Source organism: Pundamilia nyererei, unplaced genomic scaffold (genome assembly GCF_000239375.1).
Source record: "Pundamilia nyererei isolate P.nyererei 1_Seehausen unplaced genomic scaffold, PunNye1.0 scaffold00118, whole genome shotgun sequence".
NCBI lineage: Eukaryota > Metazoa > Chordata > Actinopteri > Cichliformes > Cichlidae > Pundamilia > Pundamilia nyererei.
Window position 1 is genome coordinate 884,097 of NW_005187519.1, and position 21,713 is coordinate 905,809.

At 40.2% G+C, this 21,713-nt stretch overlaps 1 protein-coding gene across 5 annotated transcripts in view; it reads right to left on the minus strand.

The window, feature by feature from the left end:
- LOC102212933 (nck-associated protein 5-like) overlaps positions 1–21,713 on the minus strand; it is a 179,164-nt gene that overhangs the window by 34,399 nt on the left and 123,052 nt on the right. For all 5 annotated transcript variants that reach the window (XM_005742237.1, XM_005742238.1, XM_005742239.1 and 2 more), the window contains 4 exons: positions 15,405–15,584; positions 9,390–9,458; positions 6,519–6,557; positions 6,272–6,391 (listed from right to left, as the gene is read on the minus strand). In XM_005742237.1, the coding sequence (XP_005742294.1) occupies positions 6,272–6,391; positions 6,519–6,557; positions 9,390–9,458; positions 15,405–15,584 (408 nt within the window). The remainder of the gene's footprint in view (positions 1–6,271; positions 6,392–6,518; positions 6,558–9,389; positions 9,459–15,404; positions 15,585–21,713) is intronic.

Genomic DNA, 21,713 nt, shown 5'->3' on the forward strand with positions numbered 1-21,713 from the left:
TGTGTGTGTGTGTGTGTGTGTGTGTGTGTGTGTGTGTGTGTGTGTGTTAAGGCATTAACAGCAAAAGAGCAAAAAAAACCTAACATATAAAAAAAATGCATCAGAGAGTTAGGGGTTTTCTTTGATTAAATAAAAAATATATATTTTAAGTGCAAATTCTTGTCTTATAAAAAATATGCAATTTTCACTTTTCTTTTTAAAAGCCGACAAACTGCTGAAAAACAAATTATTAGAAACTTCTACAGGACTAAACGTGATAAAATAAAATTTGAGTTCATTTCATTTTGTCAAAATACAGTGCAGTCTCAGGTTCTGTAAAATTGTTTGTAACTGTTTGTTAAACACAATCCCACTGTTCCCAAGAACAGACGGCGATTGAGCTGCTGAGGTCAAAGTGATCAGCCTGTGCCAGCTAGGACTCGGGTAATTCTGTACCCGGGTTTGTGACAGTTCTGCTTCTGTGTCTAAACTTTGTCTTGTACTGCTCTTAAGCATGTTTTAATTATTGTGCAGTATAAACGGCCTAATTAGTATTATTATTATTATTATGATATGTGATAGTTTTAGGTTTTTAAATAAAAAGCTGTCTTTTTCACATGGTTTGTTAAAAAAAACAAAGCTGACAACCTTTTTCAAAGAATGTTTCATCAAGAAAACATCAAAACCATATCGAAAAAGTTTTAATTTAAGACAGATGAAAAAACATCTACAGGATTTGAGTTTATTTTGTTTTGTGAGAAAAAATACAGTTCAGGTTCTGTAATTGTCATTTTACTTTGTTAATCTTTTAGTTCTTCACACTTTCCTTGTAACATTTTTCATCTAAAATTATCTTTTGTTAAACATAATCTCACTAAGAACAGGCGGTGTTTGAGCTGCCGAGGTCACAGTGACCGACCTGCGTCAAGCTAAACACTCGTTGCTATTTTGGCAACCGGCTTCGTTCCATTTCTGCTTTTGTGTTTTTTTACATTAAACCTCACAGTGCTCTTAACCGTGTTTTAATAAATGTGCAGTATTTGTAGTTGATCTTTTTTTCCTTTTATTTAAAATTTAGATTATTGTCTATAAAGCACTTTGCAGTTTTTGCTTGTAAAAGGCACCATCTAAATAAACATTGTTTGGTTATTATTTTATTCTGTCCACAGAGATAACTGTGTATGAAGCTCTGATGCGACACGGCCGGGCCTGGATGCTGTCCACACAGGATGGGAGTGGCTGAGCTGTCACGGGGGGGCTCTGATCTTATCATGACGGTGCTGGATTTCACCTCCTCAGCATCCTCATCAACGATTCAGTCAATAGTGTCACATGGTCACGGGGGGAAAGATAGGTGAAGGAAATGCTAGCTGACAAGGCCGACTGTACGCTTCTTGAACTTTTTGACATTCAAAGTCAAAAATGTAAATTGTCCCATTAATGCAGGGATGACTGCAATATATCATGCAAATAATGGCCTTTTATTGACTATTAGCTAACGTCTGGAGTAACTTCATTAGTCTGGGAGCCAAACTTTTCAAGATATACTGAACAGAAGGAAAAAGCCTTCCTGCTTTTGTTCTTTTGTTGTTGCTTTTTTTCTGCTTTGACAGTGGTCATATTTCAAGATAATGAACGTCGGCCCAGAATAGCTTCCAAACAAATACGTCAGTATTGGCACTCGCTGTCAAAAACACATCGTCCTGCAACACACCCACACATGCACAAGAGAGAAAAGCCGTGCTCGCAGATTAATTCACAACACACACACACCTACTCATCCACATAATGCTCACCTGCATGACCTGATCTATACGTCTGACTCATCACAAAGGCTCTTCCTAAATTTCCAGCTACACACTGCCCACTGCACTGTAGCTGGAACTAAGACAAATGCTCCGCTGCAATATAATAAAGTAAGATATATGGAGCTCCATTAAAAACAGACATTCTAAAGCTCCACTCTGCAAATTTTGTTATTTATGTTTGTGGAAGAGTATTTGTTTAAATCTGCTATTGCAAACTTCTTTTTTTCTTCTGTGCACAAAGTTTTTACAACTTTTTCACAACCGCATGAGCAGTAATGAGGTCACGGCATGCATGTTGTGTCCTTGGGGCTCTTAGGTTTGAAAAAGAAAACAAGCATTTGTCCCAGTAATGGGTGACTCAATTGCTACTAGCCCGAGCAGCATTAGTGGCTGGTACTACACATAGCTGGTCGTAGTGCAGAGTTTGAGAAATCGTGCTTTTTGTTTTGTTTTTTTTAACATGTGGATGTCAGAAATGAATATGTGGCATTTTCACACAAAAACATTTCAGCTGAAGGCAGCGAAGGTGCACAAACGGTGCATTCACTATCAAATGCATTATGGTTCTTTATCAGAGGAACTCAAGATGCCCACGGGGAACTGGGGAACGTTTAATTACTGATAAGCAAAAAGGTCCAGAGCTAAATGGGAAACTGTACACTCATATCGGTGATTAAGTCTCCCTCGGCTTGAGGGTGTAGGACAGAAAAGAAATGAAAACTCACCCCGGTTATTTTCATATTCTCCTAAGTAATTCAGCTCAATTGGTTTAGTAAGTTGAACACAAAATCTATCTGTAATCTGACAGATACGAAATCCAAACCCGTTTGTTATCCTTTGCTGTACGCTTACGCAGACTTCTCAACTGATTATTTATGACTATTTAAATAATGACAGCCTCATTTCTATAAGATGAATGTGTAATTGGTTCACTGTGCTTAGCACGTCAGCGGTAAACAGAGAAGCTATGTTAAAAAAAAAAAAGATTCTTGCATTTTTCAACTTCACTAAATGTGTAATCCATTAAAAAGGGGGAGGAGAGGGTTAAGCTAACTATCAACTAGCTTTTATTTGAGGCCCCAGTAACATAGGCCCAGAGACCAGTCAGAAGAAACAATCAAATCATTCAAATGTTTAATTAATAAGGAAAATGTGTTTGATATAAAGTGAATGCGTACCAATGCAGTATATTCCATTTGACCATATTTAATAAATGTAACATTTTGTAGTGTAGTTGTGAGCTTTGTGCTAACACAAATCCTGTATTCTTTATAAGAAGAACACACAGACTTCTGTGTCACGGTTTGCAGGGGCAGACCGTGTGTATTGTGTATCAGAAATACACAATATATAATGAACTTGGAGTGCTGGGTCAGAGACCAGCCCATGACATTCTGGTTGTATATTTAATTCAATTTAGCTCAGTTCAATTCTTCTGTAGCCCCAAATCTCAACAACTGTCAACTCAAGGTGCTTTATATTGTAAGTTAAAGATCCTACAACAATACAGAGAAATCCCCAACAATCAAACGACCCCCTAAGAATAAGCACTTGGCAACAGCAGGAAGGAAAAACTCCCATTTAACAGGAAGACATCTCTGGCAGAACCAGGCTCAAAGAGGGGCAGCCATCTGTCACAATCGGTTGGGGGTGAGGTAAAGCATTGAAGTCTAAGCTCCCTTGTTCTGGGACCTCCATAAACACTTTCTTGATGACTTAATGGCCTCAATTGTTGATTTCAGGCGTTATTAAATAAAACACAAAGTTCATTTTGTAGCTCATGGTCACTATTGGAGTCAGAAAGGAGGATTATCAAGGGTATGCTCATTGGCTATGCTCATTGTACTCATTTTTTGGTTGGTTCTGCCTCTCAGCCGTCACATCTGGTTTGAAAACACTAAGATAAGAACAACAGGAAATGCTCAGCTCGAGGCTTCAGAGTGACTTCACCACCACTACTACCCATGAATAGAGCTAAATCCGTCTTTTATAGAGTCTATGGTTGTAGTGTTACAATGAACAGGAAGATAAGAAAGTGGCCTCGATCTTCTTATCTAACTCTGCAAAAAATAAGTATAAAATAATAATTATACAGCACGACAGATAAAAATATAGCTGTTCCGTAGGAAGTCCCGAGCCTTTGTGACGTGGATAAATATAGCTGTTTTTAACAGCTCTCCCACACGACTGAAGCCCTCATAAAGGACACGCCGAGCATCCGGAGAGGCGTGATCACATTATGATTAACTCTTACATTGAATCACCCTGATGATGGTTAAAATGTTGCTATTAAATAATGAGCGGACAAAAACCCACACGCTTGTAGAAACCACACAAACAGCACGCACACGTTACATGATTATGTTCCTTTCACCTGCCTTACGTTACGTACGTACTCATAATGTCTGAATCACGCCGGAAAGAGAAGAAGAAAAACAGTCTCGGCTGGATGCCAGAGGGATATAAAGCAATACGCCGCAATCCAATTACCCGCATGGGATCTCAATAACGACTGAACTTGATCTCAAACTCTATCATATTCCTGAGTGCCTTAATACACCTCTTCAGTGAGATTGCACCTCTTTGGTTTCCGCTGCGGTGTCGGCAGTATCCTTCTTCCAGCCTTTTATATTGCACTTTCACTTAACAATATTCCTGCCTGTCTGCTAATGGCAGCAGAAGTACCTTGAAAGGATCTTTCTAACACGCCTACAACCACATTAGTTCTCTTTCCTCATTTTTTAAATTCATTTTCTGCATTTGTACCACTTCCTGTTTTTGCTTTGCTTTCTCATGTCCTTCCTTTTCCTTATCTACCCATAATTTCTTTCTCCCGAAAGAGCCACAATTATGTGACATTCCACTTTCCGAACTCATCATATTCCCCTCTGACTTCGTATCATGGTTGACAATAGCTGCGTAAAAACACAGCCGCAGGTCCGTCAGCCTCATAATTACACCTTAAAGAGTCTGCTGGATGGACACATGGACACTTTTCAGTAAATTGGGACCAAAAGGAGAGAAAAAAACACCCACTCCTGCTGAGAGAATATAGGGTTTATGGGGTGTACAAGTACAGTGATGTTTGGTGATGGCTACAGGGTTCAAATCTTTGTTGTTTGTGGGATGTGGAGAGTTGGAGATTATAGCCCTGGCGCTGCAAACATTTCAGAACTTATGTGAAGTGTGTTATTTTGATTTGGAGGAGGGGATTTGTTTTCAAGAGGGCACCAGGGAAGACGCTCTACTTTGGGGGAAGGCAGGAGATGTTTTAAGTTTGTATCTGCCATTTAAAGACTTCCAACATAGTTTTTAATGTAGAAAGCCGTGCTGCAGGGAGTCCCGATTTCATGTGAATCCTCAACATAAAACTATAAAAGTAACATTAAAACGGCACATATGTAAGCTTAGAGAGAAAGATGTAAACCCGTAAACAATCAAGTGTTTACGGGTTATTTTTCTTTTCTTTTTTAGCAGTCTCTTTCTCTGGTTAGGACCCCAAAGCTCTTTAAAAACAACTAAAAATGGAAAACAACTTCAAATGCATGAGAAGAAGTACTCAGGGTCGTTTACTGGAGTTCTTTCCACCATGTTTGAGTGTGGATATGCGAACTCAGGCTAAAACTATAGGACCCCAAACTGACCTACTTAATTTTTAAAATGTATACCTTGAATTTTTTTCAGGATAAATAATATTAATAACTATAAAATTTAACTATATAATATGATATTCAGTCTGCTGCTCAAGTTTGTCAGTAACTTGTCTGAGCAACAGGAGACATAAACTGTTCCAGTAACCTGAGGAGGTGGCTGTTTCGATTGGAGAAGCCAGAGCAAAGACTTATGTTTGAGTTCAAATATCTATATACAGTACTTTGTGCATTACTAAAACATTTATGTGGTAGTAGCGAGACTAAAATAAAAGTATACTGGCAAAGGAGTAGCTGAGGACGGTATAATCCTGCAAAGCTTGCATATGACAGGACTCTCTGCAGCTCTGTGCAAACTAAATCATTCCTTACTGCTTCACATTAAGAGGGTTAAAGCACTCGATTAACTGATCATCAGCCACAGGGGCTGGACATCTTACAGTCACTGAGTGGACCATGAACTCCTCTGTATTTTTAATTCACTTTTATTTATATAGCCCCAAATTAGAACAACATTCAACTCGGGGTGATTTGTATTGAAAGACAAAGGCTCTACAAAAATATAGAGCAAGGCCAACGATTAGACAACCCTCTGTGAGCAAGCACTTGGCAACAGTGGAAAGGAAAAACTCCCTTTTAACAGGAAGAAACCTCCCTTAGGCTCAGGGAGGGGCGGCCATCTGCAGCGACCGGTCTGGTCGGCTGAGGGGAGGAACACACTCTGTTCTTCTTTGTTTTTTGTTCTTTAGCTGTTTAACGATACATTTCCTGCCATTTGATCACCTACAATGTAGTGTATCGACAGGAGGGTAGGTTCTGGGAAGGGCAGCGTACCTGGAGAAGCAGGTCCGAGGCCGGCTTGATCTTCTGCTGGAACAAAACACCGAGCGCCCGATTCTGCTGCTCGAGATCGAAAACCCTTGTTCGCAGCTTCAGACACTCCTCCCTCAGATCCTGATTCAGGAGGACAAATAGAAAGAGCATCGTCTGAGTGTAAAATTCACATGACAGTTAGAACAACACTGAGAGTATATCCATTAATTTATATTAGCATGCATTAAGAGAAAAAGAAGTAACAAACCTTCTGGGTTAGAAGCGCCTGCACGACTTGATTGGCAACCTTAAAGAGAAAAAGAAAACATCACAGAATATAATTTATCTGCTTTGGCACCATAATAAAGTCCTGACCTCATATGACCCTTCCGGGCCTCTATAGAAACCCTTACACTGCACTTTGGAGTGTTTGTACTTCCTCAGCCAATTTACACCTCGGATGAATTATTATGAGCCCAAGCAACCGCTGTGGCACAATACATTGCACATTTTTCCTCCGCTATTGGGTGTGTGTGTCTCTTTTACACACTCGTGCAGACAATGTTGAGCTCTCACAGCATAATGGTGGTATTGACAGTGCCTGGTTGATGTAGGGTACCAGAGGTGTGCCTGACTTAAGTGCTGCTGTGCCCGGGTCTTGGTCTCAGAGCGGTTCGCACTTCAGACCGCAACGCCGATGGAGGAGCGTCTACGATTACTGCCCATTGATTGCTCATTAATACCCTGTGAAGCCCCATCGGCTCTTTCGAGCGCCTCGTTTCTCGTTTATTGAACGAAGAGAGATGGGGGTAAACATAGCAAAATGAGCCCTGCTTGTGGAACCGCAAAGTTACAGATCTGCCTCTTGTGATCAAACAAACTGGAGTTAATGGTGTTTGACAGAGGATGTGAACTTGCGCACGCTGTACGTCCTGGAAACAAGTTACAAACACAACAAACGACTTTAAAATTTCACACAGACAGCTGGTGTAACATAAAAAATAATCATCCCTTCTGTTACACTGTTGTTCTAGTTAGAGGGGCGCACACAGTCTCCATCATTAAAACAGGATTATTGCTAAGCCGTCCTTCCACCGAAAGCCAACCACAAAGGAAAACAGTTGACAAATAAACACAACAAAACCGAGCTGAGCCATCTTAGTGAGAGCAGGGAAGCAGAAAGGAGACGAAGGCTGAGTTTACTCCAGATGCAATCCATCGAGGATGCAGCTCTGTATAACAATGGCCCCGCTTCCCGGTACTTTCTTTTCTTTTTTTTAACTTTCAATCTTCTTCCTCACCCCCTCTCATTTTTATTTCCCCTTATGCTCTCACCAGTCTTTCCCACCCTGCGGCAGATCTGCTCAGTCTGCTGAGCTTGTCGGTTTGAGGACAAATTGGGCGACTTGTCCCTGCTGGACATGCTTTCCTTTAGCAGCGCTCCCTCCATCCCGGAGTGATTCAGCAAGCGGGCACAGCCCAGAGCCGGGGCTGCTTCATTTCCCTCATGTGGCTCCCTAAACAGTGCTTAACAAGCTCTCGCAAAATAACCAGAGGGCACAGAAGTGATATTGTTATGTAAACTATTTCTGCACAAACACCGGTTCATGTCAGGATGAAGCTACATACAAGCTGACATTTCAGACTTGCATCACAAGCACTTAACTGCACGTTACAGTTACAAAAAGAAGGAAAAATAAGTAGTTAAGGAGCAAAAGAGACTGCAGTACCTCAAATAGCCACTTGAAGCTGGCACCAAGTATGAGTCAATCCCCACAGATTTTCATATTAAAATGACCAACTTTACAGCAGAAATAAACATGTTTAAAGGCTAATGCAAGAAGCATTTTGGGCTCTATAAATAATTTCAGCTTCCATGAGAACTTTACAGAGGGATGGATACCAGCCGTATGCTATAACAGCTGTACGATAAGGTTAGCTTAAGCTAATTTGAGTGACTGTGCTTGTAGTGTTAGTGCCTTTTACAGTTTAATGTGTGTATAATTGTACTTCAGTGCATCAGTCTCGAAGAGTGAAATTCTAGTAGTTTCTTTGTATTTCATTTTTAGCACTGATTACCGCATTTCTGTTGTGTATTATGCTATTCACACTAGCTAGCATTAGGTCCTGGTGAATTATAGCATGAAAAAACAAAACCAAAGAAAGAAAGAATGGGGTATTATCATAATGCTAAAATTATACATTGTTGCAAACTGGCCTTGTTTAAGGAAAAAGTAAGTGCCTACCTACTGTAGCTGCTAGCTGTCCACTAGGCTTAACTTCAGATACTTTGTGCTGCTGTCTTTGTGGTGTTGGTGCTTTTTGGAGTATTTTTTATGCAACTAGTTGTCAAATAATACGGCTTAATGTGTGGGTAACTGTATTGACAGCCTGTAAAGAAGTCTATGCTTCAGTTTTCATTAGTGAAATTCTAGTTGTGTCTTTGAATTTCAATTTTAGAAAATTGTTATCAGGTATCCCAACCTCCAATTTGAACCCATCTGTCACACCTACTGTCTGCCTATCCTCATGTCCTTCCTCCTCACTTCCTTCCTGTCTTTGCATCGTATAGATATACTGTTGATGGCCTACCAGCTACTTGCGCTGTATACTGCAGCTGCTAATAGTATGGAAAATAAGTAGTATCCATGTAGTTGTGAAGTTTTAGATTCTTTATTTGACATATAGTGCAGACATAGACATAACAAAATTCCAAAGGCAACTGCTATTAACTATCATATCTTCTATTAATTTAGCCTGGATAGTATAGAGTTATGTAAATGTGTGTGTGTTGTTACTTAACAGTTTAAAAGTAAACAGAGGATGTGAAAAGACAAAAAATGTCAGATAAAAGAGTGTGCGTTAAGATTTAGTTGCATGAAAAATAAAATTAATTGTCATTATCAACAAATTCTCTCCAGCCTTCCTCGAGCTGTGGCTGGAGTAAATTGCCAAGCTGTAAGATAACCATAGCATGGCTCAGGACCTCATTAAAACCTTAATCTTCAGGTCCACAATACAATTTATTTTATTCTGTCAAAACAAATTCAGTTTCAAGGTAAGTAAAACATCTCACAAGCCACTCAACGTCCTTGAATGTTGCCTGGAATGAATAAAGATAAACAAGGTGTGCACTCACCTCGTCGAGACACCGCTCGTACTGCTCCCTTTGACTCTCATTCTCTAAGGCCAGGGTGGAGTTCTCCTCCTGCAAAGAACACACACTCCAGTTATGTTTGATGCAACAAAAAACAACAGAGACAGGAGCGGCAATCGAGCGTAGCTCCGGCTAAGACTGAGACTTCCCTCACAAAGGTCATATGTCAACTTTGAACCAGGACAGCCAATAAAAATTTACCAAGTGCAACTGAGAAAAAGGTCAAGGGGATGGAAGTTATGATGCTGAACTTTGGGGCGGCAGCTCGCCGTTTGGAGCCCGGACCTAATAAGAATATCTCCTCTGCTTGCCAAGCGATGAGGTGGCGTCCTATTGATCTTTGGGAGTTTCCAATTTGTCAGAGGCAGGCAGCATATTAGGAGCTGTCAGACTCTTTGGTTCTCTCGCCCTCTGCCCTTTACTAGAAACTACCAATCCCTTGATGAAAACATGGGAAACATGATTACAACCCAAAACAGTCCAACGATGCTGTCTTACGAAGAAACACTGACTAATTAAAGCCTCAAAGCCTGCAACGTGTGGTTATGAGTGCAAATCTAATGAATGGCCTGAGCAATTAAAGAGAGCTCGAGCATCTCATGTGTTAGTTTCTATTTTCAAGAGATGCATTTAGCTTGGGAAATCCCCCTGACAGTGTATTTATCACTGTTACACAACTTAATTTATGATTCAAACGTGCCAGCGAAGACTCATATTCCCATCATTAACTGCAGAAGGAGAAAAACAAATAAATCAGCTCCCATTTATTCACACCCAAAAAGAAATGAGCATGACTTAGCCAGAGCCTCGCCTACACGGCAGCTCATTTTCTTTAACTCAAGCTTCAGTATGAGGCGCTATCTGACACGTCCGCGCGCAGCTTAAAATCAGTTTTGCTATGTTGTTTTAGTGGCATGCAAGTCTGTAAGTGTTGGCGACTGGACGTGCTTGTGTCCTTCTTTCTTTGTGCTGTAGTTATAGAGATGAGCAACCTGGAAGTGCACCGCTCTCTTAGCAACAGGGCTGCACATGGAAACACATGCATGTGACATTTAGGTCTGTGAGGTAGCACGGTTTGGACGGATTATTTACATTCCTGCCCCTTAGAAGACACCAGAAATATTATATTAAATAATCATATAGCATTTAATTTCAAGGTTACTATGCCAAAATAGTAAAAACATTTCATTGTATTAAGTTATGTCGCTGTTAGAAGAATGAATGGCGGTGGCTCTGAGGTGTCTACACCAGGGGAAACACTTAAGCGGGAGCACATCCTTGGCAGGTGGCAGAAAATTAACTTTCTTTGTGTTGAGACTGGAATTTAATATTTTTCAGGGATGATGCTTTCTGAGACCAAGAATCAAGGTAAAGGGATTAGTCTGTCATTGAAAATAGTACAACTCAGCACAACAGGCACTAAAAATTTGACAATAAACCTTCTCAGTCAAACCGTGTAATCCCGCTATCATATTCTGCCATAGTTCTGTGTATTATTATAACACCACAACAACCCTGCAGTCATAATGTCAGTGTAAATAACAATTCTTGTAACTAACTTTAAAATCTATTCATGACTTGGGGCAGAGCAGACGCCTAAATAATATAATCTCTAAAAACCTTCGATTATTTAATAATGCTCATGTTATGTGAAAAAAATCTATTTTGGGCCACTTTAAAGCTGTTTGTTGTCATTAGAAATGAAACAGGATTCATCTGAAGTCACCACTGACAGTACAAAAGACCGATATAGCTACCATGACATCACCCACTGGTTTGAAATATTGTCACGGTTACCATCCCGCTGTTTTGAAACCAGCGAGGGGTGCATCTAACAGTGAAACATTTAATGTGCTTCTCATCCTTAGAATGACCATAATTTAGAAAATGCATTTCATTAATTTAAATAATTTATACAATCCAAAATGAATGACTGAGCTCATGAACTCATCTGGAAAGTGTGTACACAGGTCAGGGCTGAGGGGCGTTTTCCCACAGACATCTACAGCATTGGAAGTTTTTTTGCAACCAGAGCTGTCGCCCCCTAGTGATTATTTAAAAGAATGTAGGTTGAAGGCACTACTGCATTGGCTTCATTTTTCAAACTTGGAAGTTAAGTCACCTTTAATGTTGCCCATAGAAGTCATGAAAGTCTATTTAACTTGCATCTGCAAGCTGCTTTGCAACCCCACTGAACCCCATTTTCTCCATTTAACGCTGAGTAAAGTCTGACATAACAAATGGCATGCCTATTATCATTGATGCCTGCTTTGTACTGGACCTGCTGTGGACCTTTAATGCTTCCAATCTACACTGTAGGGACAAAATTATTGGGTTCCACAGCTTAATCTTTTATTTAATACCTCTGTGCCAATGGGACTTAAAAAAAACCCCCACCTGTAATCAAAAACCTTGCCACGGGTCATGCTAAAGAGCTAACTGGATTAGAGCGTTACTCCTACTCCTAGATATTCCGCAATCAAATGTAGGTGGTGTTACTGGAAAGTGGAAGCATTAAAGGTCCACAGCAACTCAGCCAGGAAATGGCAGACTACATAGAGATACAGACCCGAGTCAATGAGTGCGTAAACCATGCTATGCTAAGTCCTCTGGCATTAACCTCAGCACAAAAACTGTGCTCCAGGAGCTTCATGTTAATGGTGTGGGTTTCTATGCTTGAGCAGCTCCTGGATGTGTAGGTGGCCCAGCACTTTAGTTCATATAGTGCACGTAAATGTGAGGGTGGGAATGTTCCAAAACAGAACTGCAAAATTCTAATTACTGTACATGGGATACTAATCTTCTTTTGACAGTAGTTTTTTCTCACTGTTTAGTGACTAATAATTTAAGGATTAGACTCTTCTTTATGCTCTATTTTTTGGGGCCCAACATTCTCTGAGAACATTTCTTTGGCTCTTTAGCTCTTTAGTCATTTTCTTCATCAACTAGTACTCTACTTTATCTCCCTGTCATTTGGTGCTTCCTAGTAATGAACTGGCATGGGTAAAATCAAAACAATTTACATAGCTGATAGGAATATATCTATGCTGTCAAATAATATTACAGCAATTACAAACCTATAGCTTATCCAGTTTATCCACCAATATGTGAAGTACAGACATCTTGAGACTCAACCTAATCCATATATAATGTATATACCCTGACACGTCTTACAACAGGCTCACACCCTTTCATTTTTGGGTCTTTGGTAAATATTTATCAGGTTGTGTTCGTCAGGTGTGGACTCCTGGGTAATTTTAGCTTTAATGCCCTTATCACCTAATCAGTAAAATGACCAGTGGCCATTTCTCCCAGAATGTGCTATGTGTATTCATTTAGGCCCCGGTTACAGACTGCAGCACGTGCCTGCCAAGTTAATGAAGAGAAACAGAAACAGGAGCCGGGCAGTGCTTACTTAGTGCCAGTGGAGTTTATGCACAATGAGGGGCAGTGATGTATTGCCTCTGTTTTGTTCCTGCTGCTTTAGCTGGGGGTGCATCCATCACCCACACAGCAGCAAGGAATAAAAACGGCAGATAACTTTTGATAAAGCTGTTTAAAATGTAGCGTCTCCGTAATGCGCTTCACCAGATGGATCGCAGGGACAGGTTGACCATACTTTTCGCCAGTCTCAGAAGATAACTCACCGCTGGAGGAGCAACAGGCAGGCAATTATCTGCCACTTTGCTGTAATTAGGGTCTGTTTTCTTTCAGGGATGAACAAACAAAAGGAAGAAAAGATCAAATACACTCTGAGGACTTTTTTTACTTTTTCACTTCTTTCTCCTTCATGTGTCTTTCTTGCTACCAAAGTGTCATCTTTATTTTTCTACACACATTTGGATTGTTTTAATTGTTAGATGGCATCTGCTGAAATATTTGGATTGTTTTATTATCAGCCTGTGTACACAAAAATGTTTGTGAGCACTTGTTTTGAACCCATTAAATTGAGTAGTAGGTACTCTGTAGTATCTAGAAGGTAATTGCCACCTCATTAAATGCAAGTTGCTCCACCAAGTGAAACAGAAGCAAAGGGCAGAAAACAGCAACCAAATTCAGCAGAATGAAGCATGAATGGTGGTGGAAGCTTTATCCATTTAATCCAGAGCTCAAAACTATTTTTTTATACAAGCTTTCTACCAACTTGCCTTTTATTTTCAATTTTATTCACTCTACTTTTATTTAATATGTGCGCTGTTTGTTTATATCAGAGGTCAACAACCTTTACTATCAAAAGAGCAACTTTTTAGCAAGGTTTGGCTTAAACAAGCTGTATGGAGACACTGCTGTGTGTGGGGTTATAATGAAGTCAGCTAAATACATATTACACTATTAACATAAGTAATAGGTGCAATACTGTGTACTTGTTATATATAATTATATATAATAAGTTTTTATATTTGAAATAACTAAAAAAAACCTACTGACATATAAAGGCCTACTTCAAGCCTGCTTTTGATTATTATAACATGTAGCATTAGAGCATGACTGATATATATCTGCTGGACTGATATTATCGACTGAACGTAGCTATTTTGGATTTGCTATTTATAAAGGCCAATAAATGAAAATTTAAAAAGTAAACCAGGGATAGAAAAAACACCCTTCAACCATGTTATGAATGTTGATGTTACATAGTTTGTCCACCAGAGGGCGCTCCCTTTGCAGCCTCTCTTTAATGTGTTTGGAATGGCACAAACAATAACCAGATGATCCAAGCTGAGCGTAAACGAGTAAATGACGAGTCGTGTCAATAAAACAAGATCATGTTTAAACTGTGTTATCATATTACCTTAATAATGATTAATCATTAAGCATAACATATGTTTGGAAAATTAGTTTACTGTAATGTGTGTCTAAAAGAAATAAAATATCAGATTTTTAAAATCACCAAATCTCGATATCAGTTGTAAAAATGCTATATCGCTCGTGCTCTATGTAGCATAATAGCTTTAGTAAAAGTAACATTTTCATTTCAATTATAACTGAAGTGCACAGATCAAGCACACCAGTAAGAAAACTATCTTTAAAAAAAAGCAAAGCAACAAACCTCTTTGTTCATTTTTATAATTAAATTCTTTTGTTACCGTCATTAGAAGAGTTGCTGGAATTGGATAAACGAGCCACATGTGGCTCTGGAGCTGGAAGTTTGAGACCCCTGGGTTAAGCTTAGGCACCAAAGTGTCTGGCTGGGGTTAGGAAATGGTCATGACATTTACTTCTACTTCTTCACTTCCTCCTAGATAATCTGTGTTGCTCTCTGTTTATCACTGATGCAGCGGAGGATAATAGCCTCCTGAGCCAGACTAGAAGGTAGAAGAGGGCAGCTCCTGGCCGTATGCATGTGACAAATAACAAAGGATGACATCCACTCACTGGGATGATAATATATGAAATGAGTGACATGACTCGGGGTAAGACCGAGTGCCACGCACCCTTCACCACACCAAAACCAAAAAGCCACGTGGAGCCACTTAGGAGTGTATCAGTGAAGACTAAAAGCCTAACTTAATTAAGCCTGAGCACTTTAATTACTGAAGAGATCTGAGCGGATATGTGTCCAGTGGCTTCAGCACAAAAAACAAACAGTGTAGATCGCTGTGGCTGAGCATCTGCTTTGGCTGCTTTGGCTCGTGGCGGAGTATAGCCCAAATCCCCAAGCGCAGAGGAAAACAAACCAAAGCTGGAGTACAGCCCGAGGCCCCGGCGGCGATTCTCACAGGATGACTTTGCTCTCCAAATGAAGGAGACCGGAGAATTTGATGAGCTGTCATGCTTTCAGACACAACCGAGCAAGGACTCTGACAACTGTCAGACGGGCTGGCCACAAAGGATAGCCAGGGGTGGCTAGGAGTATGGATACAAGAAGTATACAGAGGCACGAATAAAGAAAACTCAGAAGGAAAAGGAGGTAGGCAGAGAGAAAAAGAAAGCTGAAAAATTCAAAGCAGGAGAGACTTAAAGAGACAACAGAAATGCGTGGTGGCGAGTTAGTACCTCCAGGGCCTTGAGGCGTTCCAGCAGGAGCTTGGTTTTGTCTTTATCCTCTTCTGCTTGGCTGGCATCATGTTCAGGATTCAGCAGCAGCCTGGGGTCCAGCTCTGCTTGAGTCACCGGCAGGGAGCCCTTCTCTACTGGGCCGTCGTGCTGTTTCTGCACTTCCTCAGAGAGTTTATCCTGACGCACAGACAGCGAAAAGAGGTTAGAGGGGGGAAAAAATAAGGAACAGAAAATCAAAGCATGAATTTGGCGAGCAAAAAGCAGAGCAGATGGGAGGAAAGAATTGAAAATAGAGGTATGACAAATGTTTCAGGGTAAAACGGTTAAGGAGGCGTGAAAGGCAGAACTCAGAGGGAAGGAGGGAGTGAATGAAGAAGAAAGGAAAAGGGGAGAGGATCAGATGGGCAGATGGGACAACAGGGAAGCAGCTTCAACAACAGAGCTCCAAAACATCCCATAATCCCTAATCATGTTTCTCTTGTTTTCTAAAGAGTGGCAGTGACCTTCAGGGGCTTTCTTTTCTGTATAATGGGGACCCTGTGCTCTCCCTCTTTGCCCTTACACAGTGTCTGTCTCACGCAGTCTCATTGCCAGCAATCTTTTCTCTTCTGGTGTTTCCTGGCATCTGTGATAATTGAACACTGGTTATAAGTAGCTAATAAGGAGGTACTGTCTGGCTAGCGCCAAACTGCTAAAAAAAAACCTCTTGGTCACAGTTAGAACACTATTCATGCTTTTCAAGGGATCTTTGGAGCCTCACATTAGATGCTTACTGAAAACATCTATTCATCAATATTTGCTGGAAAAAGATCATCTGCTTCTTTGCTACAAGGGCTGAAAAACAAAACAAACAATTTATAGTAATGTCATTGAATTTTAAAGAAGAAAAAAAGCCCCAAAGTGGATTGTTCCAGCTTTTGTGTTTGTCTGAGAAAACAATTTGAAGACATCACCTTAGATGAAAACTCTGATGCACGCTTTGTTCTGCATTTTTTACTTTAAAAGCTGTAAAAGTATCTGACTCCACTTTTAGTTGAAGTGAATTTTGCTTTGGCAGTAGTTTAGATATTAAAGTCATCGCTCTCTGGCATTTTTAAACCTAAAATAGTGGTTCCAGTGTTTGCAGCTGGTGACCTTTGCAAACGCTCATCATAGGCTGAACATGTTAATAAAATTTGAGCACTGATGTTCTCTAAATATTGCATTTCACCGTACCTTAATAAGTGTAAGAGACAAGAAGTAGCCAGTATAAGATAACTTCTGAAATAAGAAAAATTATATAAACCTGGGGGGAAAATAACAATTGATTTTGATGAGATATACTCAGATTTGGTCTTTGGACTTTCAAGGAAAACCAAGTCAGTGCTTGCCCACAACCAGTGATTGCCCAGCTGGAGTTCTGGGCAAGTAAAGCTGCACTTTCTCTAACATCAACTTCCAGTTGGCCCTAAAAGTCAGTCGACAAATAATAGTGCTTGTTGAGCAGTAATACGAACTAAAACTGACTGACTGAGTTTTAATTAGTAAAATTCTAGTTTTACTAGAGAATCATGGGTATGGACAAAAACAGCCAAATAATGACAGAATGGAGAACAACCAGTGTTTCCAATATTTCACTTCACTGCCTGCAAATATTTCTCAAAAATGTGCTGTTGAATAGTTCCTGATATATAAACTGCAAATAAACAGCGTACTATCCTCCTCCAGCAACCTTCTCAGGTATGAGGGATCCAGTCTGGCCAATTAAGGGGTGACATTTACTTCCTTGGTGACTTTTCTGTCTTTGGCCTGTGGCGATAACATTTAGTGGACTGACGATTGACGATTTCTTTTAAATATAGTGGAATTTTTATTAGAGGTTTCACCATTTACAAAAATGCAAACCTGGGTATTTATCTGTTTGCATTGTTACTACATCACAGTAATTCAATTAACTGACACAGTTTGACACCTTCCAACTCCCAACAAGATAAACAGCACGTTAATCCTGTTAAGATAGAAACTTTGATATACAGTGCTTGGTTCTGGAGATTTGTAAGCACTTTTGTTTGGGTCATTCAGGAGTCCAGTAAGGATCTCAGTCATAAGAGCTTGAATATACTGATGATTCTTGAGAAAAGAATTGTTATTTTCCTACAATAAGTCTTGCACTTGAATAAATGAATGGAGTAAAATACTTTGCTGTATCTGATATTCAAGAGTGGCTGATTTCTTTAAAATCAGCAGTGTCTCAGTGCTTGATCATTTAGGGCAATTTTCCCCCCAGTGGTCTTTGATTTCTTTCATTTGAACAGGTTTTCAAAGAGGCAAAGATTCACAGGATAAAATAAATATGTGAGGAAAAGCTGGATGGTAAAGACCCAAATTTGATGCACATTTTTCTTTTTTTTTCCTCACAAATTCATCATCTTGTGACCCTTCAGATTGATCCTAAAACCTCTTGAAGTGATCCCTAGTTGCAGTTCTTTATACTTACTAACTGCAGGCTTTTGGTAAAAAGATGTGTTGAATAAATGTTAATAACATGTTAGCTAGATGACAATGAAGGTATTATTGCATCCTAAGTCACAAGAGCAGAGTAAGAACTTGAGTGCGACATATCACTGTGCATGTGCCTTAAAATTTTCCTCCTCAGCAGATGAAGTCTGAAGACACCTGCGGTTAATGTGCTCGACAAAAATGAGGTTAGCATCACAGATGAATAGCCGCAACTCATATTTTTTTTAAATCTGAAAGCTGCACAGACCAAGCTGCTACTTTCTTCTAAAAGGAATTGGAAATAATGTCCTTCAGAATACACCCCCACCCCACCGCTTGATTAAATGTCGTCTAAACACGTATTAGGTTTTCAATCTTGTTCGATTCCATCAGACAATTGTGTTCAAGGCAATACTTTATAGTCAAGGTTTTAAGTCTGCTTTCGTTCGCCTGTGATGCCTGTGATTTGAGAGACTGCTCATCAGACGGCGTTAAAGGGCTCTGTAATAATCTCCGCAGAGAGAGTCTGGAGTGGGAGAGGGGAGGGAACTTTGTCCCTCATGTTGCCCTTTCAAGTTATTGAGTTTGCCTGCTGAATACACAGAATACAGCAGCGGCAGCAGGAGCACATCACTGCGTAGGAGCGGCTGGTGTTTAGTTATACAGCATATGGGAATAGCACAATAACCCTCCAAGTATATTCTCTATCCGCTGCTGATCACATAAGGAAATGTTTACAGTTTACATCAAGCAGCAGATCACTGAGTTTAGCTTGTTTTTAAATTTTTGACTTCTGTTGCTAAAAAAGATAAAGAAATCCAAGTCCTTCATATATCTGTTATCATTTTGTGATAGTTTCCATGAAGGTTTATGTGATGTATATCCATTTTAATTTGCTTTAATCTAGCTAGCAGTTCACTGTGTAGAGAGCTGGCATGCTAACATACAGTGGGGCAAAAAAGTATTTAGTCAGCCACCGATTGTGCAAGTTCCCCCACTTAAAATGATGACAGAGGTCAGTAATTTGCACCAGAGGTACACTTCAACTGTGAGAGACAGAATGTGAAAAACAAATCCATGAATCCACATGGTAGGATTTGTAAAGAATTTATTCGTAAATTAGGGTGGAAAATAAGTATTTGGTCACCTCAAACAAGGAAAATCTCTGGCTCTCACAGACCTGTAACGTCTTCTGTAAGAAGCTTTTCTGTCCCCCACTCGTTACCTGTATGAATGGCACCTGTTTGAACTCATCGTCTGTATAAAAGACACCTGTCCACAGCCTCAAACAGTCCGACTCCAAACTCCGCCATGGCCAAGACCAAAGAGCTTTCGAAGGACACCAGGAAAAGTATTGTAGACCTGCACCAGACTGGGAAGAGTGAATCTACAATAGGCAAGCAGCTTGGTGTGAAAAAATCAACTGTGGGAGCAATCATCAGAAAATGGAAGACATACAAGACCACTGATAATCTCCCTCGATCTGGGGCTCCACGCAAGATCTCATCCCGTGGGGTCAAAATGATCATGAGAACGATGAGCAAAGATCCCAGAACCACACGGGGGGACCTGGTGAATGACCTGCAGAGAGCTGGGACCAAAGTAACAAAGGTCACCATCAGTAACACACTACAACGGCAGGGAATCAAATCCCGCAGTGCCAGACGTGTTCCGCTGCTGAAGCCAGTGCATGTCCAGGCCCGTCTGAAGTTTGCCAGAGAGCACATGGATGATACAGCAGAGGATTGGGAGAATGTCATGTGGTCAGATGAAACCAAAGTAGAACTTTTTGGTATAAACTCAACTCGTCGTGTTTGGAGGAAGAAGAATACTGAGTTGCATCCCAAGAACACCATACCTACTGTGAAGCATGGGGGTGGAAACATCATGCTATGGGGCTGTTTTTCTGCCAAGGGGACAGGACGACTGATCCGTGTTAAGGACAGAATGAATGGGGCCATGTATCGTGAGATTTTGAGCCAAAACCTCCTTCCATCAGTGAGAACTTTGAAGATGAAACGAGGCTGGGTCTTCCAACATGACAATGATCCAAAACACACCGCCCGGGCATCAAAGGAGTGGCTCCGTAAGAAGCATTTGAAAGTCCTGGAGTGGCCTAGCCAGTCTCCAGACCTCAACCCCATAGAAAATCTGTGGCGGGAGTTGAAAGTCCGTGTTGCTCGGCGACAGCCCCAAAACATCACTGCTCTCGAGAAGATCTGCATGGAGGAATGGGCCAAAATACCAGCTACTGTGTGCAAACCTGGTAAAGACCTATAGTAAACGTTTGACCTCTGTTATTACCAACAAAGGTTATGTTACAAAGTATTGAGTTGTATTTTTGTTATTGACCAAATACTTATTTTCCACCCTGATTTACGAATAAATTCTTTACAAATCCTACCATGTGGATTCATGGATTTTTTTTTCACATTCTGTCTCTCACAGTTGAAGTGTACCTCTGGTGCAAATTACTGACCTCTGTCATCATTTTAGGTGGGGGAACTTGCATGTCAGGAAATGGCATAGGGCTTCTTCGGTGTTAATGGTTATGATGTATCTACGGTATAGATTTAATTACACTGTAATAAAATACTCTAACTTAATTCATAAGCCACAATCTTCTATACATCACAGCAGGTCATATTTTTCCTCAGATAATTCAATTGCCAACAACATTAGAGAGATCCAATTAAGTCCAATTAGTGGAAGTGGGTAGTAGCAGAAATCCATTAGCACAGTTGCTACCCCTAATTCCAGTATTTGATGGACAATTTATTGAAGTTGGCTCTTGAGTTTCTTCAAGTTTGTTTATTGTTTTCCTTTTAAGGCTTTAGATAAAGAGTACAGAAGTTTCACTTGGGAGAGTAAGGTTCAAATCCCACCTACAACCAAAGGTTAGCAAATGTTATTTATTAAAAAATTAACCCCATTCAGAGTTTTTGTGAAGAAGGAAGCACAGAAGTCAGAAACACTCTTGTATTAAACTGTAAATGTGCTTTCTATAGCTGTAAAGTATTTTCTAACATGGGTGTCCAGGGTGAATTGAATCGCTTTTGGAGAACAGCGTCAAGTGGCCATTAGACGAACTGCAGATTTAGTACTTTGTGCTCAGAACCCCAAATTTTTTAACACCACTGACTGAGTGTTTCTTCCCCTCACACTCCCTTTTTAAGGGTTTATTTTATATGCACAGACAACAGACAACGCTATCTGCATATTAACAAAGTGGATTCATTTGATATATATTTCATAAGACTGCACTGTCGAGTTGCATTTTTGTGATGAAGCTTTTGCGCCTCAGGACAACTTTCAGACATGAGTCTATTATTATGGCTGCTAAACCCATGTTTCACATGTACTCAGTGGAATACATAAGCAATAGAGCCACTGACAGTGAACTTTACGGTCCTTGTTCTTTATTCGGGACACTTTGATTCGCACTCATCAGTCAAGGATTATTTTTTTCTGCATCTATTCCTGTCTTGTGATATACACATGTAGTCATTAATAAAGACACTCTTTTTATTGCATACTTCATGAACTAGTGGCTGCCCTTTTCTTCTCCTCCCTCGAGGCATTTCACTCTCATTTCACCGGCTCGAAGTTAAAGACAATAATGTGGCTGCTGCTTTATGGACACTGTAGTTACCGTGTGCCCCTAGTGTGACATATAAGAAACAAACGACCAGTGAGGCTTAATAAATACTCTAAGAGTCTAAAGTATTTTCAAGACTACAAATGAATGCAGCACACATAGCTGGGGGCAAAAGAACATTTGTTTTCTATAGTTAGGCCTCTCAGATAATGCCCCACTGATGATAGACC